The following is a 26,428-nucleotide window of genomic DNA, read 5'->3' as shown; positions in this document are numbered from 1 at the left end:
TCCATGAGCATCTGTAACGGGAGATCTCCAGTTCCAATCTAAAGATTATGAACTTGCATAACCAAGTAAGCATTTCTTTACATGGTTTCAACAATCATATTTATTCCTTGGTTTAAAAGATTTTGGTTCAACAGTTTTATAAACAGACTTCACAAAATGTGCAAAACTTATAAACATAGCTCTTAGTTTCAGTGGTAGTAAGAATCTTTACTTTCATCATAAAGTTCACTTCAGTTATGTAACGTAAGGTTGGTTTTGTTCCCCCTCTTCTTCCCCCCTGCATTGGCACTTCATTTTAAATTGTAGAAACTTTAAAAAAAAAAAAGTTAACCTAAGCGTGATATTACAAGCACCTCACCGCAGTATTACATTCTAATAAGGCAAATTTTTGTTTTGTAAAGTCTGATTGTGCAACTTAAAGACCTATAAAAGGTGACAGTAATGCCATCCTTCTCCTATAAGGATCAGGCCTTTATTTTTGTTTCAAAGTCTTTGTCCCCCTCCCCCCCTTAAAAAAAATACAGCTGATAATACAGCAGAATATACCCATTACAGGGTGAAAGGAAATTACAGTAGACAAAGGCTGAAAACACAGTGCATAGTAGACAAAATAAGACTGTTCTTTAAAAAAAAAAAAAAAGGGATGGAACATCAAGCAACAATGGAATTTTTCTAGTGGAAGAGCATTTTTGGACTTCATAAATAAATGAAAAATTACTAAAATATTTTGTTATATAATATAAAAGAGGATGAAGTGTTTTCCAGTTGTCATCTAAGCGCTAGATGCAACTTTGTAGGAGTAAGTATTTGGAGGCAGCTTTGAGCTCTGATTGGTACAGGCATTCCAGCAGGGTAATGCTGCCAACAGCAAAAGAAATCCACCAAGTAAAACACAAAAGCCACTGAAATAGAATGCAGTGTCATATTCCTGTGTCCAGTCGTAAAACCAACCTGAAGGGTGAAAATAAAAGAGAAGAGCATCAGTGAAGAGTTAAATGTAACACAGCACTGCAAGGTAGAGAAACGCCATGAAAATAAAAGGCCAAATCTAAAATGCACTTTGTACACTTAGACATGAAATGTGCTTTCCATCAAAGAAGAAAACAGAACACAGCCAGCTTGCCCAGCTCAAGAAAAGCAATCTTTTCTAAGATTTTGATTTCATCTTTCCATTGTTATTAGGACCAACTAGAACTACTTGCATGCAAACTAATTGTCTGGTCCTGACAAGCTCATTGGAATTTTATAATATCTAACTTGACCTTACCTACAATAGGTGGTCCGAGGCTATTTCCAAGTCCAGCAAAGAACATTAATATCCCGTATGCATGTGTCAGCTTCTCAATTCCTACAGTCTTTGTGGTTACATATGGAAAAATTGACCAGTTTCCAGTCAGAAAACCCAAAATCCCAGAAAGCATCGCTAATGTAAGGTAACTTTTAGCAAATGGAATTGCAAACAAGGCCATTCCAGTCATTATTAAGGTAGATACATATAGATATAAAGTATTAACCCATTTAAAATCTGCCAGTATTCCTAAAGTAAGTTTGCCAACAGCAGTCATAATGCCTATAATGGAAATAAGGGGCACATGATAGTCATCTTCGCTGACGTTTGCACTTCTTGCTACATCTTCCATGAGCAGTGAAGGAGGAAATCCACCAATGTCAAAGAGCAAGATGGCAACAAAGAGAGCTGAAAATACTTTGTTCTTAAAAAGAACCACAGTTTCTTCCCAGTAGTTCAGATAGAGCTGCCACTTCCTTTTGGCAAGTTGCTTGCAGAAGTTTGTCTGTTCTACAACTTTCTTTTTATAAGTGTCTTTCTCATTTACATTTATGGGAGTTAACACATTCTTATTTAAAATGCTATCCTGTTTGTAATCAGGCACATTGTTCACACATTTTTCATCAATGTAGCCCTTTTCAAGGATGCTTATATTTTCTTCAACAGTCTTTTCTTTTTCATGATAAATGAAATATTGATCTGGGACTTTGTCTACGCATATTTTTTCTGGTGAAGGGGAATCAGATGACTCCAATGGTCTCATCAGACTGCCACATGCTAATATATTTAAAGACAGTGCACCAACTATTAGCAGACAGCCATCTAGTCCATATAGATCAATAAGCTCTCTTTGCAATGCTGCATATATAAAGAGTCCAACACTTGAGCCTATAAAAGGAAAATAAGATCAGTTTAATCAGAAGAGCTGAGAACTTCATTCACCAATAACAAGCTTTAACATTTCCAGCTCATGGCTAAAGTGAGCACAGGCCCATTGTAATGAATGGATTTCAACTCATGAATACAGAGCATTGTTTTTTCAAATCAATTTAAAGACAAACTTGAATGCAAAATGATTTACTGAAGACTGTCCCTAGGTTTTATTAAAATCATTTATATACTTGAGTGTTAAATGCAGGGAAAAATAATTATAAAATTTAGACTTGTTTTGTCTTCCATGTACTAAAACTAACCAAGGCTCAATAAGATCAGCCCTTGAGGAAGACTACCTGCAATCCCAGCAAAGTTCAAGGAACACTTCAGCAGAAATCTCCCTTTATTCCACTACGTGGATCAGGCATTGATATCCTGAAGCACTGACCATACTGACCAGAACTCGCTTCACTAACAGCAACTTCAGAAAAGGGATCAGAGGAGAGACACCATACAACACAGAAAGCCAGGCACAACAATTTGCTTCCTTAACTATTCCCACTTAGTCCATTAAGTTAGCAATTACTCTCTGTGTAAAAGACAGCTCACAACCTAAGTTTTTAGACTTTAGTCTCCTTTTAGATAGGAAACAAAAAATGTAAGCCCAAAATTCAACTACTTCTTAAAAAGCACAACTAACATGGGATTATGACAATCCAGCATTTATGCCACCTGCATTTTCGGTCTCTCTCTCACCTCTGACCTTGTCTGAATTAGAAGAGGGAGAATAGGGCTCTGTAGCAGCTTTCCCCTGGTATTACACAAGACCTGCACACAGCCCACGGTGCTGATGAATTTGCTTTCATTTTGGTGCATCTCCTTTTCCTGTCTGTATAGATAACCCACACCATACACCTGAAAATGCAGTTACTATTTTATCTGAAGCCTGTTGGTATATGTTCATTGCTACTGACGTTTTGACTTTAGAAGTACTTTGAGAAGTAACTGAGAAAAATATACACCTGATTTTTATTGTCAAGGTAATGATAGTAGCATCTGTCAGAGCTGAAAAGTCAAAAAGACTGAAAATTAAAAGCCATACCTGTTGAAATCAGACCAAGTGCAAGGCCTCTGCGTTTGTCAAAATAGTGGCAAGTGATGGTAACTGTTGCAGTATATAAAAGGCCACATCCAAGCCCTTAAAAAAAAAGTTAGGAATAAAATGTGCACCATACTCTGGGAAATGGAATGCCCCCATTTATTCCCCAGATAAGACAGTGTTGTCCCCCTCCTGCACTGTCCCACCTTCCCCCTCCCCGACCATTCCCAGTCTCAGAATCTGTGTGGAGCTGGCTCAGGTTTGAGGAGTTCACTAGCTCAGGCTCTGTGCTATGCGAAAGCAGTTATACAGCTTTCCGTCCAAGGGCTGGCCCTGGAAAACAGTACAGCTGCGCCCACATGGCATTGTGCCCGAGCTAACACACACTGCTGCTCCTTGCTGGCCAGCGAGGTGTCCGGATTCCTGACACAGTTAATTGCAGCCTTTAAACCACCCACAGCAGCCAACTGCACAACAGAGAGGCAGAGCACCACCTACTCGGAAAACAGCATTTTCATGCCTTTAGCATAGTGTTTTAAGTTCAATCCAGTTATGTAAAGAACAATACCTCTCCTTAATGATCTCTAATTTATCAAATTAGAATGAGTACATGACAACATTCCTAAAGAAATTTTATTCCTTTAAGATTAGCACTTCATGGCTGCAGAAGACATAAGGGGGAATCAAGCAGGTAAAATCTCAGTTCTTCCATCTCAAAGAACCATCTGTGTCAACAGAGGACAAACTGTTTTCAAACACTGACAGACATATGCATAGCCTTCATCTTTCACTACGCTGTAAAAGTCTGCCTGTGCCCCCCACCAGAAGTTAGATACTCCTTGACAACTCAAGTGCCAGTGTCTATAACTGTGTCTGTGAAACAGCTTCCTTTTCCAGATTCATAAACCAAGACTCAAAACAATACAGAATAAGTCTCTGTATGAAGGGGAGGTGCTTCTTACCAACAACGATCCCATATGAAAGATACAGAAAGTATATATTAGGTGCAAAACTACTCATCATGAGGCCCCCAGCCACCATAAAGCCACTGAAGATTGCAACTGGTCGTGCTCCAAAAGATGATACGCATATACTGCAGACAGGACCTAGACAAAAACCACGGAAAATATTACTTATAAATAGCAGCACTACGAGTTTTAAAAAATCTCAGTCTATGGAAATGTTCTTTGCAATAATTTTTTCAAAATATAATTATATTAAAAATAACAATTCAGGACATTCACTTTTACATGATTCTTAAGAACAGTAAGTCATAAAAACATACAAGATCAGGTTCTCAAGAATTTTGCTCATCAATGCAAATCTGACATTGAGAACACTAAATTGTACCAGGGATGAGAGGAAGAGAGAGAAAAAAAAAACATTCGTTAAACAGAAGATAGTATGTATATACTGGACTATAAAATAGTTATTATAAACCTCCGGATTTACACAAAGTTTTTAGAAAGGTAGCAAAAAGGGTAGATCACCAGCCAAATTTTAACCAAACAGATACTTCGTGATAGGCAGACCCCCAAAAGTGTGTTGCAGAAAAGACAACATCTGTAGTAATCCTGATATAAGGTGAGATTTATAAAACTGAAATGGAAAATATTAACTTCTGCTCATAATCACAGTCACAATGCCACCTGGTGCTTATACAGAGAAAGTATCTGCTGACATAACAGGTAAAGACAAAGGATCTTCCCTGATTCTGTAGGGAATTAAATACCTGCCTTTCAGTATTTTACTAAATAAGTAAGTGTTTTACCACCTATCTTGGTGTTTATAGTAAAACTACAGAAAATTAAAGGTATTTCTTGAGAACATCCAGAGTAAGGTTTATGAAATTTGGAAGAGGTTTCTCCCTCTCCCTACCCCCCAATATTTCTTGGTTGGTTAGTTTTTCATACAAGAGCAGATTGCTGGTAATGTTCCTACTCTACCTCTACTCAATCAATTTTTCACTTGCAGCAGTTGTAGAACAAGCACTTATTTTCAGTTGTGGGATCTGGAATACGCCTTTTAATCTGAAGCAGTGTGCAAGTTTGGTGTTCTGCATAAATAAGTAACTAGCAAAGTACTTGGTTTGCAAAGAAAAATCTCTTATCTGAAATGCTTCAATTCCAAAAGTTCATAAACAGACTTACATATTAGCCTTGAGATCCTAAACTTGCCCAACTACAAACTTAGAATTTTAATACGAAGATGAATGAGATTATTTAAAAGACAAAAAAAAACTCACAACATTTGGATCTCACTCATATTGATACAAAGACCTTCCACGGTCAACGTCACCTGCAAAAGCAGTATCTTAGGAGTTTGCCATTTGTTATTGGTCCTCCCTGACTCACACATATCTAAGATTCCCGACAGATGGGAGGTGAGCCCAGAGGGGTGATATAAGGTGAACAACACTTGGAACTGATGACGGTGCTTGCCCAGGTTTGCAGACAGGAGCAAGCAGCTGGGAATGTAGGCAAGGTTTTCATGTGGTTACCAGCCATGGGACAAGCAGTTCTGGCAGGCAGGAGCACAGATTTGTTTGCAGGTGAATCAATCCTCAAATACAAGGCAGGTCAAAACCTTTGCCCCACACAAGAGCCATTTGTTTAGGGAATTTAAAGAAGAGTTTGAATTAGGGTTTTTCCAGGTAAGGAGTAAGAGCTAAAGAAGAAACAAGAAAATTTGCTGGAGAAGTTGGGTTCATCTGAATTTTGGAAAATATAAGAAAGGGAGAGGTAAGCACTTGCTGCTTCTCAAGAAACAGCACACTGTGGAGATGAAAGTTGGCCAGAACTGCAGAGTAACTTGCTGAGAACAAAAGCTGAAAGTGTTAGATTGTTGTTGATTCTTAGAATTAATTACTAGAACTGGCAAATTAGATGGTATGTTTCTTAAAACCACAGGATTTTAAAAATAAACAAAGGATTGAATCTGTATTGCATAAAAAATCCTTCTACACTAAAAAAAATGTTAGGCAGTGATAACATAATTGAATTAGGGAGAGGAATTAGCTCTACTTTTATCCTTTATTTCTTGCCTACTACCCTGCTAAAACAGGGTAGTAGGAAGTCCCTTCCATCTGCTCTCTACATTTTTACACATTCTTCTTTCAGAAGATCTCCACCCAGCCTGTGGTGGTACTGCTAGAGATTGTACTGCTTGCGCTAGAGGATCTGCAGTAAGGCAGGACCCTCCAGTCCCAAGGCAGAACGAAGGTGACACAGAGCTAAAGAACTTGTCTTCACACTCTTGACAGCAGTGCTCTCCTCTGGAACACCATCAAAAGCGCAGAAGGTACAAAGATCTTTTTGCTCTGTCTTCAAGGAAAAGAACCTGCACAAAACTAAAGAACCTGCTCCAATAAGATCAGTATTAATGTGTCATCTCACACAGCAAGAGATTTGGCAGCTCAGCAACGGCCCCATTTGTAAGAAGAAACACCAAAATAACTATTACAATAGTTATTACAGGTCTCGGGGATGAGAGGAAAAACAGCTCTGTCTTTCCCTACACCCAAGGCTCTACTTTCACATTCCCTTCATCATACCATTAAAAAAAAAAAAAAGTCACAAAAGAGAACACTGCAATATGTAGCAACTTTGTCCCTTTTCCTGCCTCTTTGCCTTTCCTCTCTATTTCCTAAAGAGCTCGCATTTTTTCCTAACAGACACAGCACCTTTGATTATTGCCATGGCATTTTTACAGGAGTTTACTGTACACAAACATGTTATTCTCTACAAATAATTCAAGCACAATGGGTTCAGGGCAGTTAAATCTGGTCAAACATCCAACTTTCCCAGAGTGAGACAGACTTGCTCTGTGAATTCCTGCCCTGTGGACTTTGTTCAAAATGGACTCTTACTTTCTCAAAGAAAATGGCTCTTCAGGCAGTATAAGGGTTTTTAAGTTGATAGTATTTCAGAAAGATCCTTCCACTGATAACACATTTCTCACTGCAGTTTCGACCAAGATAAAATAAAATCCCAGTGGCCTTCCTCAATAGGAAGCATAGAAAGTGGCTTTTAAGATAGTATTTTCTTCAGTTTGCTAAACAACTCCAAGATTTATCACTGGTATTAGCATGATATTTGAAGATATTTATAAATATTTACCTCTGATACAAAAAATCCCTAGGGCTTTTTTCCTTCCAAACCATGTATTTTAGAACTAGAACAAAATCTGTCAGAAGGGATATCAACCCAGTTTATCTGAATGGCAGCTAACTCTAGGAAGAAAACTGTATTTTTCTCAGAGGTTTAAAAGTCAGCACAGGAACACCAGTGTTGTTCTGCACATGACCGTGTAAGGCTCAGCAGCCAGATAATACAAATACCAGGTTCTGCAGGGAAGTGGTCAAGGGGCTCCCTAGACCAGATGGAAAGAATCAACAGAAAGAAGGACAGGCTCTCACAGCAGACCTTGATGCAGAGAGATCAAAGAGGAAAAACTCCTGGGAAGGTTCAGCTGTACATAGATATTTTCCTTAGGGTTTTTTTAAGAAATAAAAGACTTTACCCTCAGTGAGACCTGGATGTTACAGTCAGTCCTTCGCGAGATGTGAAAACAAGCCATCTGCTCCCACACAAGAATTTTATAACTACCATGGATCTTCTGACCTCTGTAGACACATTCCTTGTGAAGACGATGCTTCAGTCTGCAATTTCACTATAAAGTTATTTTTCTTTTATGGATATCAAGAACCAACACTCTCTTGCTTCATCTTCTCACATGGAGAGAGAACTTTGTGCAAACTAATATTCTCTTCCTCCACTCTCTCATTTCTAGGGTCCTCCCTCCTTCAGCTCATACACACACGAGACCATTTACTAAACAAACAATACTGGAAAACTGAGTTCTTTTTCTTATCACGTGCATTAATCTGACCCATCCTACTTGCTGGTATCTGTCCGAGCCTGTAGAAACTGTAGAGTCGATGCAATACTCATCGTCTATATGCAAAATCCACTGGACATAACAAAAGAAAATTTTTGCATATTGAAGGCATTGCTAAAACCAGTTAGTAATAAAGAAAAATCTCCAAGTCTTTGTACTTTGGGCAAGAGTATTAGATCATAAAAAACTTCTTACACTGGAGAGCAATCCAGTTCTGACTAATTGAAAAGACTGCTCCTTTCTGACAAAGATATTGAATGAACTGGGGCCCTATTTGGAGAAACTACTTCTTTAGGAGAACCCCCCCCTCCTTCCTTCTGCTTTCTTCTCCCCCCCTCCCCAAACTATGTATAGCTTCCATAGATTACAGTGGGAGCTGTATACATGTAAGACTTTTGTCCAAAAATCTATAAATGCTGGAAAGGTCTTTTACAGAGTTGTAAAAATACTGCTTGAAAACACAAAACTATGCTTTTTAGACATTTAATACTAAATGCCTCAGACCAGCAAAAACACTTACCATGTTAGTTTATTAAGACATGCCTTTCAAGAAAAAAAATCTTCCCTGTGTTCTTTCTCCATTAATAAAGGGGAATGGGAGACCTATTGCTGGTGTATCCTGCAATGCCAAATACCGTGAAATCAGCTTTTACTATAAACAGCTGTGGTGCCAATTAGAGATGCCAAGGTCTTTGTCTGTTTTGGTTTTAACAAGTATAACATGGATCTAATTTAATTTTGAGCTCCAAATGGATGTAAAATTAAGAACGCTTGGTGTAGGAGAAACACAGGACTTCCAAGAACATAATAAATATTCTCCTCAGGCCTGGTAAAACAACTAGGCTAAACATGTTAAGCCCTTTTAATTTCCTCCTATATGGCAGGCTCAATTCCCCTACATCATCCTGGGAGCCATCTGCCTCACCTATTATAGCCTGAAGAGTATTAACCAGAATGATACCTAGTATCACAGAGGAGGTCTCAACACTACCCTGTACAACGACATTGATGCTTTCCTTTCTGTTTTTAGCCACTTTTCTTCAATACACCATAAGGTCACATCACAGTGAGTTATAACTAACATCATCCTGCACAGCAACGATCCACCAGACCCCTGGCCCAATCCCTTTTCCAGCCAATGAGCTCCCTAGCTTACGGCAGAACATTAGCCTTAGCAACCCTGCCTGCTTTACAGGCGAGAGGACAGAAATGGAACACAGCCTACTAGGAAACTCATCTCAATAAACAAGGTGCTGTACTGGGTTTCTATGTCTCAAATCTAAGTTTAGCTCTCACACAAGTCAGAAGTAAACACTGTAGAAAGGACACCAATTCAGCAAATGTAAAAGGACTTACCAGCATCAGCCACTTGTAAAAAATGTTTAAGACTACAGTTATGGAGGGAAGTGGAGAAGATATACAGAAACTTTTTTCTGAGCCATATGGCATACATAAAAAGACATATTTTTCTTTTTGGTGTAATTACAGTACTGATTAGCAAAGTCACTGGACTTGCCTCCCACAGTTGCAGAAGATCTAATGTGATTTTTCAGCTCTGTCAAGGAGAAAAATCTCCTGTAGGAAAAAAGAGGTTCTATTACTTGCTATACATAGTTGCAAACCCACCATAACTGCCATTGTTTCTCCAGTCTGGCCTTGACAGCATCAGAAAGGTGATGTTAAGTTGGAGAAGGCTCACAGAAGAGCCTGAAAGGTAACTAAAGGATTGGAGGACTCCTGGATCAAGAGGAAAGATACTCTATTAAGCTACAGGCATAAAAGAAAATTTAGAAATAATTTGATTGCAGTCTCTAGACACACACAACACTTTTCTTCTGGGATGCTTCAAAACACACCACTTAAAGATAATATCGCCCATCAGCTGAAATTAAAACTGAATAACTTCAATCATAAGATTACATACTTTTAAGGAGGGAAATAACTCCCAAGAAGAGTTGTAAGAGATGAAAAATACAACAAACACGTTATAATTCAAATGAGAATTACAATAATTTCTCCATGCAATCTGGATCGTTTTAAAAGTATGAATACTTGAAAAGTACATGTCTTTGGACAACTGTATCAGACATTGAAAACCAAAACAAGGAGGAGAAGGGAAGAAACAACAACTAGTAGAAAAGTCAAGTTAGGAACAGTAAGAGGCAGGGCGACCACTGAAAGGGTTTGTGGTAAAGCTGTCCTTCTATTACCACCATTCATTCATTCATTCATTCATGTGCAATATTGCCGTGGAAATCAGCTTGTTTGGGGAGACTGTTAAATTGAAGTACATTTCACACATATGAAAATATGGTAATTTAGAAAAATTCACTTAGTCTGACCATCTACTTAATATAGGCTACAACACACAAGAGTCCCATCTTGCCTATAATACTGGAACCTGCAATAGCAGAAATGATAACAGAAACTGGTTCTCTTTTTTGGTATTCATGACTGCAATATGTTATGTCAATGTTTTTGCACTAAAACATATGCACTCTTTAAACTAGTGACTAGGTCTGAAAAAGACCTGCTTTGAAAACAGCATGAAAAACAAAGTCTGTAAGAGATTACATGTTTCATGAACTAGGCTGAAACTGTACCCTATACAAATTAAGAACACTAATCTATTGAAGGCCTTTGAATTTTTAAGTGATAGGAGAGCAAAGCATTTCTAACAAATAAAAAAATTTAAGAACCATATCTTTTCATGTGCTTTCTAGTAGTACTTACAGCTCTTAAATGAGCTGCTATTAAATGAAAATACATTTAGGGAATTACACTCTTTCATATTACTTTTAAGCCAGCATGAAAGCAATCCTATGTGCTTCTCAGTGACTCTTACACCACGTATGCTTCTTGCACTGTGAAGGGAGAGGAACAGATCTCTCACATAGAGGGCACAGAAGATATGGTACAGTTGCTCATTTCTTTGCAAGTTAACCATCCTTCTCATAGACACGCGTATTAAAGAGCATCAATTCCATTCTTTTAGTCTTTACGAAGTTCCCTCCATAAGGAGGAACTTCCTCCTTATTTGCAATAGAAAGCTTTTATCATCAAAGAGGTAAAATTTATTCTCTCAAAAAAAATGATTTCATATGAGAAAGAAACAGGATTTTCCCCCTATTTCCTACTATGTCCACCCAAATCAACCAGTAATCATTATTATTACTAGGTTTGTATCAATTCCAGAGTGCAAGTTTTAAATATTTCTATTTAAGGAGGCTTGGGGAGTTTTCCAGAGGTATAGTAGTGTACCAAAAAGCCAAGAAATTCTAACATGTGAAGGGCAGTCTAGTCTTAGGTAGTGGTTACGATACTAACAGTGTCACTCCAAAGAGTATTAAGTAGAGTTATTAGGGTCAGATGCCAGCTTGACAAGACAGTAGGTCTTTCATTTCAGGTACAGCAGGGAACATATATTTTGTTTTCAGTCAACCCTCTGATCGATGAAAAAAAAAAAAAAAAAAAAAAAAAAAAGAGGTCCTCAGTGTGCTTTTCTTTGATGGCCTTATAAAATAGAAATGATCATTAAGCCAAGTGCTTTCTAATTCCAAACTGAAAGAATAAACACACTCTGACGGACAGAATTCCTCCCATTCCTTGTCAAAATTTCAAGTGATTTAATTACTCTATACCAAAATGAATTACAATAACACTTTTTATTTGTATTAAACAGTCACAGAAGTTGTATTCGTTATAAAGCACAATATGGACAATTACAGCAGCTAGGCAGAGGGAATTAAAATCTGGAAACTAGTATGGTGTTGACATAGTAGAAAACGGGCTGAGGCTCTTTTCAGAGGAGTGACTGACAAACAGCTGTGAGCCAGAGACTTTTAGTCTCCAGAGAGAAGGTTTTTCTTCACCCCTCCTCTGGCAATCCCCTTCTGCCTAGTTTTTCTTCAGTAACTATCTTGTTCAGCCTTTTCCTTCACTTCCTTCTCTCAGTCAAATTCATTTAGGTCTTAATTCTTTAAGGCACATGCATTAATGTCCCTAAAATAGGAAAAGAGTATGCGCTGAGTGTGATGGAAGAGCAACCTGCATTCCTGTGCCCATTTACATCCTGGGACTGAAGACTGCTTTCTTGCGGTTAGCGACCCACTGCCTTTGCCCATTTCTGTTCTGTCTAGTGATATAAATCCCTAACATGAGTGTAACACCAGCATTTCCCCAGCTATACAGTCATAGAAAGCAACAGGTCTTTATTCAGTTCTGCATCACCATTTGAATGGCAACTCTCTTTTAAGGAGAGATTTCCTCAGAATCTAGAACTGGATTTTGTCCATTAAGTTACTTAATTGCTTTTGCCCATAGAAATTTCTCTCCTGACAGACAATTAAACTTTTGCCAGATTCAGTATAAAGATAATGGTTTCCATGGTGACTCTTTGACCAGCAGAAGCTAGTGGTATTACCCTGTACAATATCCATGTTCAATATTAAAACAACAACAACAAAATGGATCTATGGACTTCCAAAGTGGTGTTTTACTTCCCCCAAACCCTGCTGTTCCTCTTCAAGCAACAACTTCTTACTGAAGAAAAGCTCCCAGTAAAGTTGTTTTACTTAATGTCACTGTTATACATAACTTTCTAGGCTTCAAAGGGAGTTTTTTTTCTTAAAACAGTGAAAAAGAGCCCTTACCCACCCTAACCGGCAGTTTTATTTCTGGAGCTTAAAAAGGAGTAACTAGTTTATTAATTGACCTTTCCTTTTTCCTTTTCAAAAACTTGTGACACTTTAGGCTAACAGTTGCTTTGATTTAAAGATACTAATGCAAAAATTAGTCCCAAAGCCTCATTAAAAAAAAAAAAAGAAACTCAATAACAACAAAATTATGGTTCCATTTCTCAGAGAGAGTTTGATATTTCTTATTCAAATAGAATAATTTCAGATTTTCTGAGGGTAATATTTTTATTGCTCTTTTACCATTGTATTTTTCATATTATGTATAGTAGAACTATTAATGTAATTGCTCTTAAGCCATCTTGACCTAAGACAAAAATGCAGTGTCCTCATTCACCTTCCTCATTTGCAGCTGTCTTCAGTATAATTCCAAAAGCACCCACAGACCAAAGCATCTATTATAAAGAAAACATTACATTTTAAGATATATACTGCATCTACACTTACTGGCAAGCAATCCGATTCCATTTGCTAGCGATCCAACCCAAGCAGTCTTGCCTTTCCCTTCTCCAAAAGCATCCAGCCATTCTACATACAAGACTCCCACCGCCAGCGGTGATCCGTAACACAAGAACTGAGTAAAGAAGGAAACGACAACGATCACCCAGCCCCAGCCACCATCTGGTGGTTTCCGAAATACCATCGTGTAAGATGAATGTAGATGTACACGCAGATCCTGTGCAAACAAAACAAGAAACAAATAGAACACAGCATTAGAAATATGACTGAGCTAGGTTTGCTAATACAAGTGAGCTGTACAGAGAAGTACACATTTAAACAGAGGCTTATTGCCAACCAATCTTCAAGCAATATATACAACACAGTATACAGCAGTGAAAATAATATTACCATTCCGTACTTTTACGTCTTCTGCATAACACAGGAACAGCACATGAGGCATTAGTAAGTCATACATACCTCAGTATTATATTACTGAAAAGGAGAACTTCTCATTTTCCAAGTGTTAAATAGGCTTTACAAAGATCTCAGGCATTAATATACATCATTGTTCAACAAAGAACCATGTGGCCACCAGCTGTTAAGCGCCTTGGCTATCCTGAGTGAATTGTATAAGCTCAAAGGACAAGAAAAGGCACAAAATATAAAATGACCACAAAAAATAACGTAAATTAAAAAAATTGAAAAAAATCATAAATATAAAAATATTAACTCAAGGTCAAGAAAAAAATCTGTACTTAGTTCTATTCTCATCTCTCAGCAGAGTACCTTACAAGGTTTAACAAGGTATCTGCCATCAGACAGTGTACTCTGGGAGGGGCAGGCCAAGAGAAGAGAGAAGCTCACACTATGGAAGTAGTAACCAATCAGTACTCTTCTCTGTGAACAAGATGAAGTGTAGAGGAGTGATGCCTCCAAAATGACTTTGTATGCATTAGTCAGCCAGATGAGCTCTAAAATTGTATACAGGTGTGGTTTGTATGCCAAGCCATGATGGTATTACACACACATACACGCATGTACGCACATGCAGGTCTCCTATAAGCTGTTTCAGTGTCTGCTCTCTGCACAGTTTGCATACATCACCCAAAGCTCAGCTACACGCCCGTCCCCAAACATCATTAGACTTTTGCCCTGTTCCTAAAATGCCATCTACTCCTTTGGAAGGCAAGATCTGTCATCCACACAGATGGCTTTTAATAATTGACTGTCCTGACACCCTCTCAAGACTAGTCTGTGAATGTAGGGACTGGGACTTAAATAACATTTAGCAAAGAATTTAAAAGTTTTCTGGACAAACTGCTTTGGAGTTAGGATGGTTCCAGTCATACATTGAGAGTCCCTGTGCACACAACTAAGCTGCCTTCCTTCTCTGTAGCAAGCAATCTGCTCAACTGAGGATCATAGAACCCATGTTCTTTCTGTTCCTGGCTCTGCCACTAAGACATTCTCAACAATTTTATTTCCTTTACCCTGTAAGATAGAGGCAGATAAGATTTCACCCTGTTTACTTTACGACATGCTCTTAAGGACTAGCTTCACACACTACAGCTTACGCATTAAGAGTGCTGCAGTAGAAGTTCTGCTCTAGGAGATCCCAAGAGGCAAAGCAGAAAAAAGAAACAAGTCTCACTGTCTGTTTGATTTACAACCCCAAGGAGACAGAATTCTTGAACTTGTAATTGGAATGGAAAAAAATGACTGTTTTACAAAGGTATACGGTGTAAATGAGTAGACAATAACAGAACTTTCATTCAAGTTCCCTGTACTCTTAGCATGGGCACTTTTTAAGAATTTATATTGAATACTTACAAAAAGCTTCTGTACAAAGTTTTTAGGAACAGTTACTATAGAGACATGAAAAAAGCCAGTTCCAGTTCATAGATACACCTAAATGTTACTTAGATACTTACAGAAGATGACCTAGAATCCTTCGGCTCTCTTACAAGCGTAGCTTCACGTGGCAATTCTATCTGCAGAAAGAGAGAAGCAAAGTAAAAGTTTTTAGCAAAAGCACTGCTGCAACAGTAAAAACAACTGTGGAAAATTGGTATCTTCACACTAACTTACTTCTTTTTAATATCCTTTCAGAGGAACTTCAGAAGTAATCAAGTTATCTCAGTGGAGAAATACTGACTCTCCCTCAATTCATCAACAGCTGACAGCAGCCTTGGGCCCCAAAATAACAAAAACATTGCCTACAAACATAAAATAAACTTTGACTATTCTAGGTCCTTTTAGGAATCATTTACAAGGTTTTAACATACTGACAGACCTTCAAAATACAGTATTTTCAGTTATAAATGTTATCATGTTACATACGTTCCAGTTATAAATATAAGTTCTGATTTACGTCCTCAAATGTCAGAGCAAATGTTTATGTTTCCCTTGATTAGATTAGATGCAAGGGTGACAGCAGGCATATACAAAAATCATGCCATGCCTTAAAGTAGCAAAGCATTAAAAAGCTGCTTACAGGTACTTTCCTACAATAATAATCCTTAAAATTATTCAAAAGGGGATCCTCTCCTTTCTACATAAAATATCTAAATTATATACATATAGTCACTGTACATATGCAGCTCTCCTTGCATTAAATAAGTATCACTTGGCTTGTTTTGTCCCTGACTGTAGTAAAAATGGTGAAAATGTGTAACAGCTTCAATAAAGGGACACTTCCACAAAGACAAAAAAAGAAATAATTCAGAAAAACAGTAAAATAACAGAAACAGATGGGGAATAATCCCAACTCATATTTGTTTAAAAGGTAATCTTTAAAAAACAAACACATTTTAGCTGTTATATTGATTTCCATTATACTGAAGCTCTAACATTTGGCATAAAGACAACTAAGTTAATTCAGTTCTGCAATTCCAGACATTTAACGGAGAGGAAAAAAAGTCTTGTAGTCTTAGGTCTTTTCTAATAGAAATACTAAAAAAAAAACCCAATCTGGATCAGCTTCTCATCTGCTGCAAGTCTGCATAGCTTCACTGACTTTAACAGAGCTCTGTCAACTTATGCCAGCAAAAGATCTGACCTTCCACATCCTGAAGTCTCCTATTTTGCACTGCAGACATTTTCTGCATTTTTCAGTTAAAATGACAGGGTTTTAGATAGCAAAAATATCCCTATTTTCTAAATACATCAAACAATTTACAATCTGTAATTGCTAAACGCAAACTGAAATTCACCATCATTTTCCTTGCAGAAATCATCCTCGAAGTGAAAAACAGATCTGTGAAGTCCCAGAGTTTGTTTTTAAGAGCAGCCAAGGCCTCGTCTTTCCTTCCCTTTTTTGCAGGTTGCTCCTTTACTCACATCACTGGGTATCTATTACCTAAAACAAGGCATATTTTCTAACTTCCGTGAAGGCATTAAGTCCTCCTGAAGAGAGCACAGGAGCTGAAGGTCCTGGGCGAGGATCCTGTTCCCTCAGCTACGATACGTGGTTAAAGGAGTCCCAGTGAACCAAGCTGCTGTTGTGACCATGGATATCAATATACCTTTTTACTAGTACATTATTTATTTAATGCTTTCCTGAACAGGGTAAGTTGTAGTATAAATATTTAGCAACAAGCACGAGAGTTGACAGTAGGAACCAAATCTCCACTACTCCCATCACTGCCTGTATGGAGATCTCATCTGTGCATCTACTTGGCAGGGGTCCAAAGTTTCTTATACTATTTTCTATCTCTATTCAGGAAGGAGGACACAGACTGTACAGAAGATACACCTGATCATCAAAAAAAAAAAAGAAAAAGAACTAGTTCACACAGAGAGTTTTCTGATTTGTTTTTTTTTTTCCTGGACCAACAAGGAAAACTTTAAGAAGTATGGTCCCGGAAAGAGACAGACAATTACGGATTTAAGATTTAGGTGGGAATCATTTCACAAATCTTACTGTTCACACAACATAGGGATGCTGTGTTGGACTCCCAGGAAATCTACTCACTTCAGAGAAACAGAAGTGGAGAAATAAAGCATAAAGAATTAGATATCAACTGGAAGTTTAGTCGGACAAAGCTTTTCAGTGAGTTGTACTCACTGTGAATAAGAATCAGAGGAAGAGGGCTGTTTGATTAAAGTCTTTAAAAAAAACACAAAAAACAAAGCTAGGTCTTGGACTAAAGAACAAACCAAACAATAACAGTTTTAGTGTGGAAAGACAGTGGTGTCTGGCTATTTTCTTATATACAACCAGTTTTATCACAATGCTAAGCTCTTTTTCTATATATGTTAAAACCTGACCTAAAGATGACAGGAGAGCACAAAAAAAATTGACCTAAAGAACATGAATATGATAGAAACACTAGCTCCCAGCACAGAAACTTGTATTAATCTGTGGCAAAGGGAATCTTGAGAAAGACAGTAGTGAAATGAGTGTTTTCAGTTTATTTGTGCAACTAGAGCCTTGTTAAGTATGCTGTTTTCTGTGAACAGCACATGGCTGCAAAGAAAGCTGTTGTCAGCAGAATCAGTGTGTGATTAACACTCAACTATTCCAGTTTTGCAAGGCACTGGTACAAACTAAGACAGTACCAGCCAAAACTGTAACGTCCTTCATTTTAAATTAGATTTCATTTAAATTTCTAATTGTTTTCCAGTCACTCTTCTAATTATAATCTCAAGTCAGTGCTACGCTTAACTTGCAAGTAACACTTAAAGCATCTGAACAACAACAATGCATTACGCTTATTTCTAATGTATTCATCACACAAATATCTGAACATCTTCACATATACTGACATTACGGTCTAAGCCTATGCATTCTGTTAAATGCACTGAAAAAGATGCATCTGTATTTTGATTATGTCAGACTTCAACTAGTGTTCTAACTATAGTAACTCCCCACGTTTAAATACTTGTCTTTAAGCTCTTTTACACTGCATATATACTTTTTCCTCTCAGTTCTCAGCATTCAGCTCTACGCACTTCTTATCCTCATCTACGTTCCCTTTTGTAAGTTATATAAGAGGCTCACCAGCACAAATATTTCGTCCCGTTGCTACCTGATGAAAGAAGCAGCGCGGAGTTTAAAACAAAGCACCAGAACAAAACTAACTGACGACACAGAAATGATTCTCGCTGTGCAAAGTCCAGGTGCAGCAGCATCAGCACAGCGCGCGGACGAGCTGGCCCTGCACAGATCAGTCCGCTCCGCAGAACCAGTCCTACCTGTTTGCAGAGCCTCGCTGCCCCAGAGGGGACGAACCCCGCCCCCCCCCCCGAAGCACGGCCGACTGTCCGGCACTAGCGCGCATCCATGCGGACAGACGCAAGCCCGCGGTACTGGAGAGAACCGGCGAGCTGCATTTAATGGGAGCAAACCCCTGCGCAAAGAGCAAAGCGCAGCCGTGCGCGGCCGGACCTGCAGGCGCTCCGCTGCCTTGGCGCCCGCTCCGGTCGGTGCCCGCCGCCTCCGAGCCCGCTCCTCGGCCAGGTGCCTGGCAGCACGGATGCGCTCTTATACCCCGAGCGCCGGGTCACGCGTGACGCCCTCCGGAGCGGGCGCGGCGCAGCGGCGGGGCCGCGGGGATGACGAAGGGCCCCGCGGGGGTGACGAAGGGCCCCGCGCGGGCCGCCTCGCGCCCGGCCCGCGTGCTCCTCTCGTGGCGGCGGGGCGCGACGCGCACCGGGCGCGACCGCATCGCCCGGGCCACGACCGCATCGCCCGGGGCGCCGACGCGAGGCCGCGGCGGGGCCCGGGGCGGGGGCGAGGGGCGCCGGCGCCTGCCCGCAACGGCCGCCAACGAACTCCGGCAACGGGCGCCAACGGGCGCCGGCAACGGCGCTCCCGGAGCCGCCCCGCAGGGCGCAGCGGGCCGGGCTGGACCGGCGCCCGCCCGCAGCCTCCCGAACGCCCGCGGCCGGGCAGGGCGGCGGCGGCGGCTCGGGGCTGAGCGGGAGAGGCCCCGCGGGCGGCGGCGGCGGCGGGACCCGGCCGCGGCCGCCCGGCGCCCCCCTCCCCCCGCGGCGGCGGTTGCGTCCCCTCCCTCTGGGCGGCGGTTGCGTCCCCCCGCGGCGGCGGTTACCTGCGAGCCCGCCGGGTGCGGCGGGAGGCCGGAGGCGGCCGTGCGGGGGCCCCGCAGGAGCCGCCCCCGGGGCGAGCCGGGCAGCCCCGCATCCCCGGCGGGCCGGGGCGGCGCGGCGCGGCCGGTGCCGGTACGAACCGGTTGTGGCGGCGGCGGCGGGGGGCGGGGCGGCGGCGGGGGGCGGGGGCGGCGGCGGGGCCGCGGGACTCGGGGCTGCCGGGTGCCGCCTGCGGCGCGGGAAGCGCCGGCACCGGTGTCTGCTGCAGCGGGAGCGGCGCGAACCGCGGAGCCCCGTCGGGGGGGGGGCGGGGGCGGCGGCCCCGGGGCCGTCCAAAAAAGGCAGGAGACCGGGGGTAAAAAAAGCAGAGCAGAAGAGGGAGGAAACAGGTGTAGGGAGGGAAAGTGAAGAAAAGGGTTGTAACCCCGGGAGGAGACCGAGGGGACGCATCACTCTTCAAAAAAGGTAATTCCTGCCTCTTCGCAGTGGCTTTTTAACTGCTCTGCAATACACGTTAGACACGGCAAAAGAGGTAAAGGGGCTTAAAAGAGATCAAGGGAGTTGGGGTTAGACGTTAGGAAAGGCAAGGCTAGGCTCTGGGGCACTGGCCTTTTCCCGTCGCACCGCCTCGGGCTGCCTAAAGGAGAGAGGGCTGGAGGCAGCTGGGGGACAGCAAAGAGCCCCGGTGCCCCACGGCCCCGGCTGCACCAGCAAGGCTCACTGAAATCCTCCTCCAGCAGCACAGGAGAGGGGGGAAAAACAACACAAAACAACACTTTCAAAACTGCAGCCATCCCGATCTGCCCTTCCCTATACTCCAGTACAAAAGTAATAGACAGGACAGAAATGGATTTGCCTTTTTTCATCCAGGTGTATGTAAAGTCCCATTACAGTGCTTGACAGACTGTGTTGCTTTTTTGACTTCTACAGAAGCTTCAGGACAAACATCGCAGGCTATAACTAAGCACAGGACATTTCACCCTAGCAAAGCCAGTTATGACCATCTGAAGAAGGGTGAAGAAGAATATAGGTGTCTTCTAAGCAGCTCATTAGACTACTGCTTACATGAAGCTAGGAGTAAATAACAGTTTGCCTACACAGGAAAAATTCAGAAGAGTTAAGGCATATCAGTTAAAGCACGTACTGAAATACACTGGATCTTTATGCAAATGAAGTGGTCCCCGTCAGACGCAAACCAACTTTAGATCCCAGGCAGTGGTGCACCTGGATGAGCACCCTCACTCAAGAATTAAAATGCACCTTAAATGAGTGCACATTCATCCTCACTTCCAGTTGTTTTGCTTCAACCTCTCTGGATGCCCTCCTGCTGTGAAGCCGTCCACTTTTAATCTAACTCCACTTTTCATACGAACATGACAGTCAAGTGCATATCATAGTTTTGAGGGGGCAAGTACGCCGGCAAAAGGCAGACCTGTAAAAACAAGCACCAGAAAAAGGCAAGAGGAAAGAGGAAAACTGAAGACAAGGAGAGACTCCTGGTCTCTCTCCTTCACCCTCGGTTTCGTAACGAGCAGCGCAGTTTCCTCCAACTCTAGGTTTCTGCTCACTCAGCCTACAGTATTTTGGCAACTGCCATATTTGGCTTAGTTCTCAAATCACTGATTAATCTGCTAATTTCTGCACTTCGGAAACACTCCCTGAAGGACCTTTAGAGGCAAGTGAATGATAATGGGGCCATAGCTGCATCTTTCATAACCATGCTTTCGTCCCCTCCGCGGCCAGAAGAGTTCTTAAGCCCTTACTTTAAAACAGAAAATGAAGGAAAACACTGAAAAACATCTATAAATCCCCCCCTCCTCCAGCCTCTGCAGTTTAAGAAACCAAAGGATAAAGGTACTCCCATAGCACAGCTAGGGATGAGAGCAACACCTAAGTAAACAGTTACCTTATTTTTGGTGTGGCGCAGTTGCAGGATGTGTAATTCTAGGTCACTTGCAGCTATATCAGTGTACAGATGATCTAGAAACGCTCCCTACGATACAGATGGTGGAGCAGCACAAGCTCACGCGAGCGCAGAGGGGACGTGTACAGGGTACATACATCTAGCCATCCTGGAAGGGGTCCTTTCATGGCAGCGACTGCAGCTGGTGTGCTGAACACCCCAAAACTGTCTGAGAAGGAATTATCACTGTGGTTAAAAGGTGGTATTTACAGAAAGTACATCATCTGCAATGCAGAAAAATCTCAAAACATAAAACAATCCTAAATATTTGATCAGCTACTGTCTTGTAACCTGTGGTCCAGATCGGGATGCATCCTTTTGCAAATTTGCACTGTCTTTATACAACCTGCGTAGGAGGAGAGACTCTGGAATGGAAGGTCCAAGCCAGGATGGTCAAAGTTCATTGTCTTCCTAGGTGTTTTGTTAACTTTCTTGTGGAAAATGTTCATTAATGATTGGGGGAAAAATGTGAGGAAAGCAACAGGTAGTTTGGCTAGAGTTTAGTTTAAGCAGATGTACTAGATATCCGTGCACTTGCAGAGTCTAAAGGACAGAGTCAGCTGTCTTCCACAGCCTTAAAAAGTAATACTTCAGTAGTTATAATTTAACCCTTCCTGTGAGAGGGAGGAAAAGTGGGGCTTGTCAAGTGCTGTTTGACCGCATTAGCCAGGGCCATTATACTGTCTCTCAGGTTTGTGTAAAAGGGAATAAACCCGCTTAAGCTGCAAGAATTCAGATTTCTTCTGAGCTGCCAATACCACACTGCAGCCCCCCATGGGGTGTCATCATGGCTAAATCAACAGGAAACTTAGCTGATGTTGTTTGGGGAAGTGCCGAGATACTGGCAGGACACCCCCTCCCTGCCCCACTCTGTCTGACCATTGCTGCCAACACAAAACGCAGCGTCTACAGCGTCCCAAAGAGGCTCCATGACGCAGATGAAACCTCAACTAGGTGTTCAGGTGAATTGGATCACCAGTTAACCACCATCTGGCAAAGTTAATCTGTGTTGTTCTGAATGCTGTTTTATAAATCAGTTTTCTGCATTAGTCTTCAAAAATATACACAAGTGCAAAGTAAAGGTCATATGCAAACCTTTTGCAAAACTTGCAACAAAATGTAGTAGCCATTTACTTTGAAAAATACAATATAAAATAGCTTTTGCTTCTTTTAACATTACTGCAAGAGCTTTTTGTTCTTATACTATCCATATAGGTAATTAGTACATATAAAGATTAGAGTTAAAAGTTATCTAAAAAAAGAAAAAAGTAATTTTATCTTGCTGTTCATTTTAACATTCTTACTAAGCAATGCAATCAACTAATGTAGTTGCAAGGATTGTCTTTTAAAGATTTGAAGAGTAAGACGACTGGTAGAAGACTTTTTGAAACAAACTAGGTAACTATCACATTTTTTGAGCAAGTGTAATCTTATGAATCTGCAGCATATATTTTCATTTTCTAAACTGTTGAAGGAGCTATTTGGGTTCATTAAATAACGACGCTTTATGTATTAGGATATTAAAGAAAAAAGTCACAATAATTTAAGGCTATTTTACAAATCAAATACAGCTCAACTAAAATATAATACAGCGCATGAAATGACAAATACGTTCTGACAGCATGAACCACATTTGCTAAGAGTGTAGAATGAAAATAAAATTACAGTGTTGCATCTCCAAACAAAGAAATATATCAGTTCTGTTTTCCCAGAAAATCCACTCTCAGTGAAGATATAGTACCTTCTTTATCACGGCATCGGTCCTTCAGGGCCTCTAGGTTTGCCACAAATTCACCAAGATCAATCCCAGTACAGAACAAAAGTGCTGGTTTTACTGAGATGTAGACTTTCTGTGGTCCCTCGCAGTAGAACTAAAAACCAGTTAAGACAATGCATGTTATATTAGGATAGCTCAAAAATGCACTCACTGTTTTAGGGAAAAGATCCATTTTTCTTTACAGATTGAAATAGGATTCCTTTCAGAAGAAAGGCAAAGATCAGAGCTATCTCCTATAGGAGCAAATCTCATACAAGTATAGTTACATTAGAGAATGAAATGCCAGTAAAAATACCCCTATATTAAAAAAAAAAAATCACAATGCATAAATAGAATAGACAATCAATTCACTTTCACAGAAAATGACTTTAGTAAGAAAATGAAATAACCCTGTTTTAAAGGGCTCATCTCTTCTTGAGGAAATGGGATCATCCACTGCTGAAATTAAAAGCGTGGTTAACAGAAAATAAAGCAGAACTGGACCCTTAGCACTGCTGAAAAGCAGTGCAAAATACAGTGAAGTACCAGAATGTCCCCTCTAGTCCCATGCTACAAACGCTTGACTCTAACCAGAGATGTGGCAGGTGCGATGAGGTGGCAAAAATGCATTAAGGAAGGTCCTTTAAGGAAATAACCACCCATTTGTTACACAAACCTCTCTCCAACATGTGACTGTCAAGCTCACAGCGTGGACAGGACAGTCACCAACCACATCATGTGCCTGTTAAGGTCCCAGTGGGGCTCGCACTGTACAACACCATGTCAGTTGGGCACGTCAGAAACCTTCAGTGCTACTCTGGTGTATGGTCTGTGTAAAAACAGGTCAAGTAGATGACTTCCCCTCCTGAGCAAAAAGATGACAATCTCAGCAAATCAAAATGCAAGTATTTTTGTTGAGGAAGTCACAGGGTACAGCATGAACACTGGAGATGGCCCCTCATAAACAGCGCTTATTTATTCCCTGCCGAAAATTCATTTATTTCTGGCCAGTACAGAATATTGAAGTTTAATGGCACACATTTATCAGGGCAGGGAGCGGCATAATGCACTCCTGCGATTCTCTGTAGACTACAGGCATACACTTTTCATCTTGCTAGAGTATTAAGTTCACTTAACAGCAGTTAAGAGTTAGCTTTTCCCTCACTTATTTAAGTACATAATAATACTGAGGAAAGGCATTAATCTTACATCAATGAAAGACAGAGGCTAATCGCAGCAGTATGAAACAGCGCCCCAAATTCATCTTCAGTGCAATCTCCTGGATTTCAGTGCAAATGCTGTCAATTTTTTTCTGTATAATGTAGTTCTGCCAGTTAAGAGCTAGCCTTATTTCCAGTACTAGCTTTCGCCTCATCTTGGGTCTTCACAGGCTGAGACTGAGATTCCAAGTTTTGTAGCATTTTTGCAGTTACGCTTAGTCATCCAATCTGTTACACAGCACATTCTAAAGTAGTTTACAGTTTAGTTCAAAATGTTTGCAGAGAAGTGTTCAAAAAAGCCTATATATTTTAACTTAGTACTGCCAAGACAAACTCAGCTAGTGGAGGGACAAAAAGAAAGATTCCACCATGGAAGAAGTTTATTTTAAGTCTGTGTTAAGCTGCTAGTAGGGCTTGTCTAAATATAGATTTGTCCATTGTACACACCCTTAGTCTGCATTTATTGCAGACCAGCACAGAGATACTGAGGAACGGTTAGCAGGCTTTACATTCAAACCCAGGCCCATGGTAACTCCCAGGTGTAACTAATTCCCTAAGAAACAGCTTGTAAATGAGTTTTTGCATCCAACGAGGAATGTTAACCAAGACAAGCTTACCTCCCCCTGTTGGCATTATGCCTCTGTCACCTAAACTCTGGGAATCTGCGTAAATGCTCACAAGGTCTGGAGCAAGCTCATCAACGGGCTGTAGCTTTGAGACTCAGCTCTTCAACTCACCATGGTTTGCAAAGGACGGGAACCCGCTGCTGCGCAGACGTGTTCCTCGAGCTTCTGCAGCGGCTCTGTGTTGCAAGGCAGGAAACACCCTGCATTGGGCATGTGTGGATCATTGTTCTGCCGCCCAGAAATCCTGGCACCAGTGCCAGGGCTTCCTGCTCGCTCCAGTCCTCCACTTGCTAACACTTGCTCTATTTCTGGATCATTAATCCTCGTATTCTGCAGTGTGAATACCGAGCTATCCTGAAACTATCTATTTCCAGTACCAGTTACCTAGCTGCATCTGCAAGGAGCTTGGACAATTTACAATCAATAAATTAACTGAAAGTGTACTTGCTCTGACAACTACAATGTAAACATATCCGGTATGTTCTACTGCTGTAATCTGATACTCTTTCCAAGTTTATGTGACTTATACCACAGGGACTGCGAAGAGAACTGGAAACCACTCTTTGCTTACTTGATCACAGCTGATTATTTAATTCATGGAATAGCTTCCTTACCAAAAAAGTGCAAAAAAGTATGCCTTTACCGAAACAACTTTGGGACTCTTGTTCTCGTTCTCCCCTTTGTTCTTGCTCTCTCTCTACATAAATGTATAACTGAATCCATGTTAAACTTAATTTGGATTTTGGGCTTTGTCACTTAGAGTATATTACAAGGATTGCCAGATAAAAGAATCGGGACCAATTTCCAGGTTGCATTTCAGTAGGCTAGCAGCCAGAGATCTGCGAGTGCTGCGTTCTTGTGCTGACCCAGAGAAATTGTGCAGTGTCAGCATTTGGGATGGTTCCAAATCTCAGTGTGATATCGGATATCTGGACCTAGGAGCTTTTATCTCTGAGGTACAACATCTACCAAATAAATTATGTACCAGGACCTATCTTTGAAGCTTTTACAGTCTAACTGGAGGTGAAGTACCTCAACTTGTCCAGTAATCATTAGAGCAAGTAGTGGAATGACTAGCAAAAATTGGAAAACAAAATGGTCATTAGAACGTACGTGTGTTACTTACTCATCCCTGCCTTAAAAACATTCGTAGGAAGGTTTCTTTGTTTCAGCATCAAAATAGTGCAACAAATAGCTGACCGTCCATCAGTGCATTTCAGTCCAGGCAATGCCAGAGCGGAAGCTTCCCACCTTGAAATTAAAATCAGGAGAGAGAGGCTGAAACATGGCTTGCTGAACCCAATCTTGGAACACCCAATGCCATTAGATACATAAATTGAGCTCCAAGTGATTAATTTAGGTGGTGTTCAGACACTGTCACTGGAGAACATACAAGTGAAGTAAACTCTAGTAGGCATAATGTTCACATAAAATCTAAATCCATTTGGAGGGATTCTGGCCAGAGATTTCTTTTATCCTCTTTACCTATTACAATAGCTGTTAAAACCTGAAAGGTTT

The 26,428-nt window shown here is 40.9% G+C and overlaps 1 protein-coding gene across 5 annotated transcripts; it reads right to left on the bottom strand.

The window, feature by feature from the left end:
- Nucleotides 1–430: 430 nt before the first annotated feature.
- SLC16A9 (solute carrier family 16 member 9) lies at nucleotides 431–19,447 on the bottom strand. 5 transcript variants are annotated; one of them, XM_067299785.1, is made up of 7 exons: nucleotides 19,348–19,447; nucleotides 15,226–15,285; nucleotides 13,301–13,529; nucleotides 4,223–4,366; nucleotides 3,264–3,359; nucleotides 1,268–2,176; nucleotides 431–951 (listed from the first exon to the last, which is right to left on the bottom strand). In XM_067299785.1, exons 3-7 carry the CDS (start codon nucleotides 13,494–13,496, stop codon nucleotides 773–775), a joined length of 1,524 nt encoding a protein of 507 aa, XP_067155886.1. In that variant the 5' UTR covers nucleotides 13,497–13,529; nucleotides 15,226–15,285; nucleotides 19,348–19,447; the 3' UTR covers nucleotides 431–772. The 5 variants fall into 5 exon arrangements, with proteins under 5 accessions (XP_067155886.1, XP_067155888.1, XP_013811384.1 ...); XM_067299787.1 differs by having other exon boundaries at nucleotides 15,226–15,281; XM_013955930.2 differs by lacking the exon at nucleotides 19,348–19,447 and adding an exon at nucleotides 18,297–18,391.
- Nucleotides 19,448–26,428: the final 6,981 nt, after the last annotated feature.

This window comes from Apteryx mantelli, chromosome 7, assembly GCF_036417845.1.
Source record: "Apteryx mantelli isolate bAptMan1 chromosome 7, bAptMan1.hap1, whole genome shotgun sequence".
In the NCBI taxonomy this organism is placed as follows: Eukaryota; Metazoa; Chordata; class Aves; order Apterygiformes; family Apterygidae; genus Apteryx; species Apteryx mantelli.
The sequence above is the reverse complement of the archived record's forward strand: the minus strand, read 5'-3'. Positions and strand labels throughout refer to the sequence as shown.

Excerpts from the sequence above, each read along its gene's own strand:
- SLC16A9 (XM_067299785.1), bottom strand. The coding sequence starts at position 13,496 with ATGGTATTTCGGAAACCACCAGATGGTGGCTGGGGCTGGGTGATCGTT. Across the intron at positions 4,367-13,300 it reads TGGAATCGGATTGCTTGCCA|GTCCTGTCTGCAGTATATGC; the intron begins GTAAGTGTAGAT and ends GTTTTTGTCTAG. Across the intron at positions 3,360-4,222 it reads TTCATATGGGATCGTTGTTG|GGCTTGGATGTGGCCTTTTA; the intron begins GTAAGAAGCACC and ends TTTTTTTTTAAG.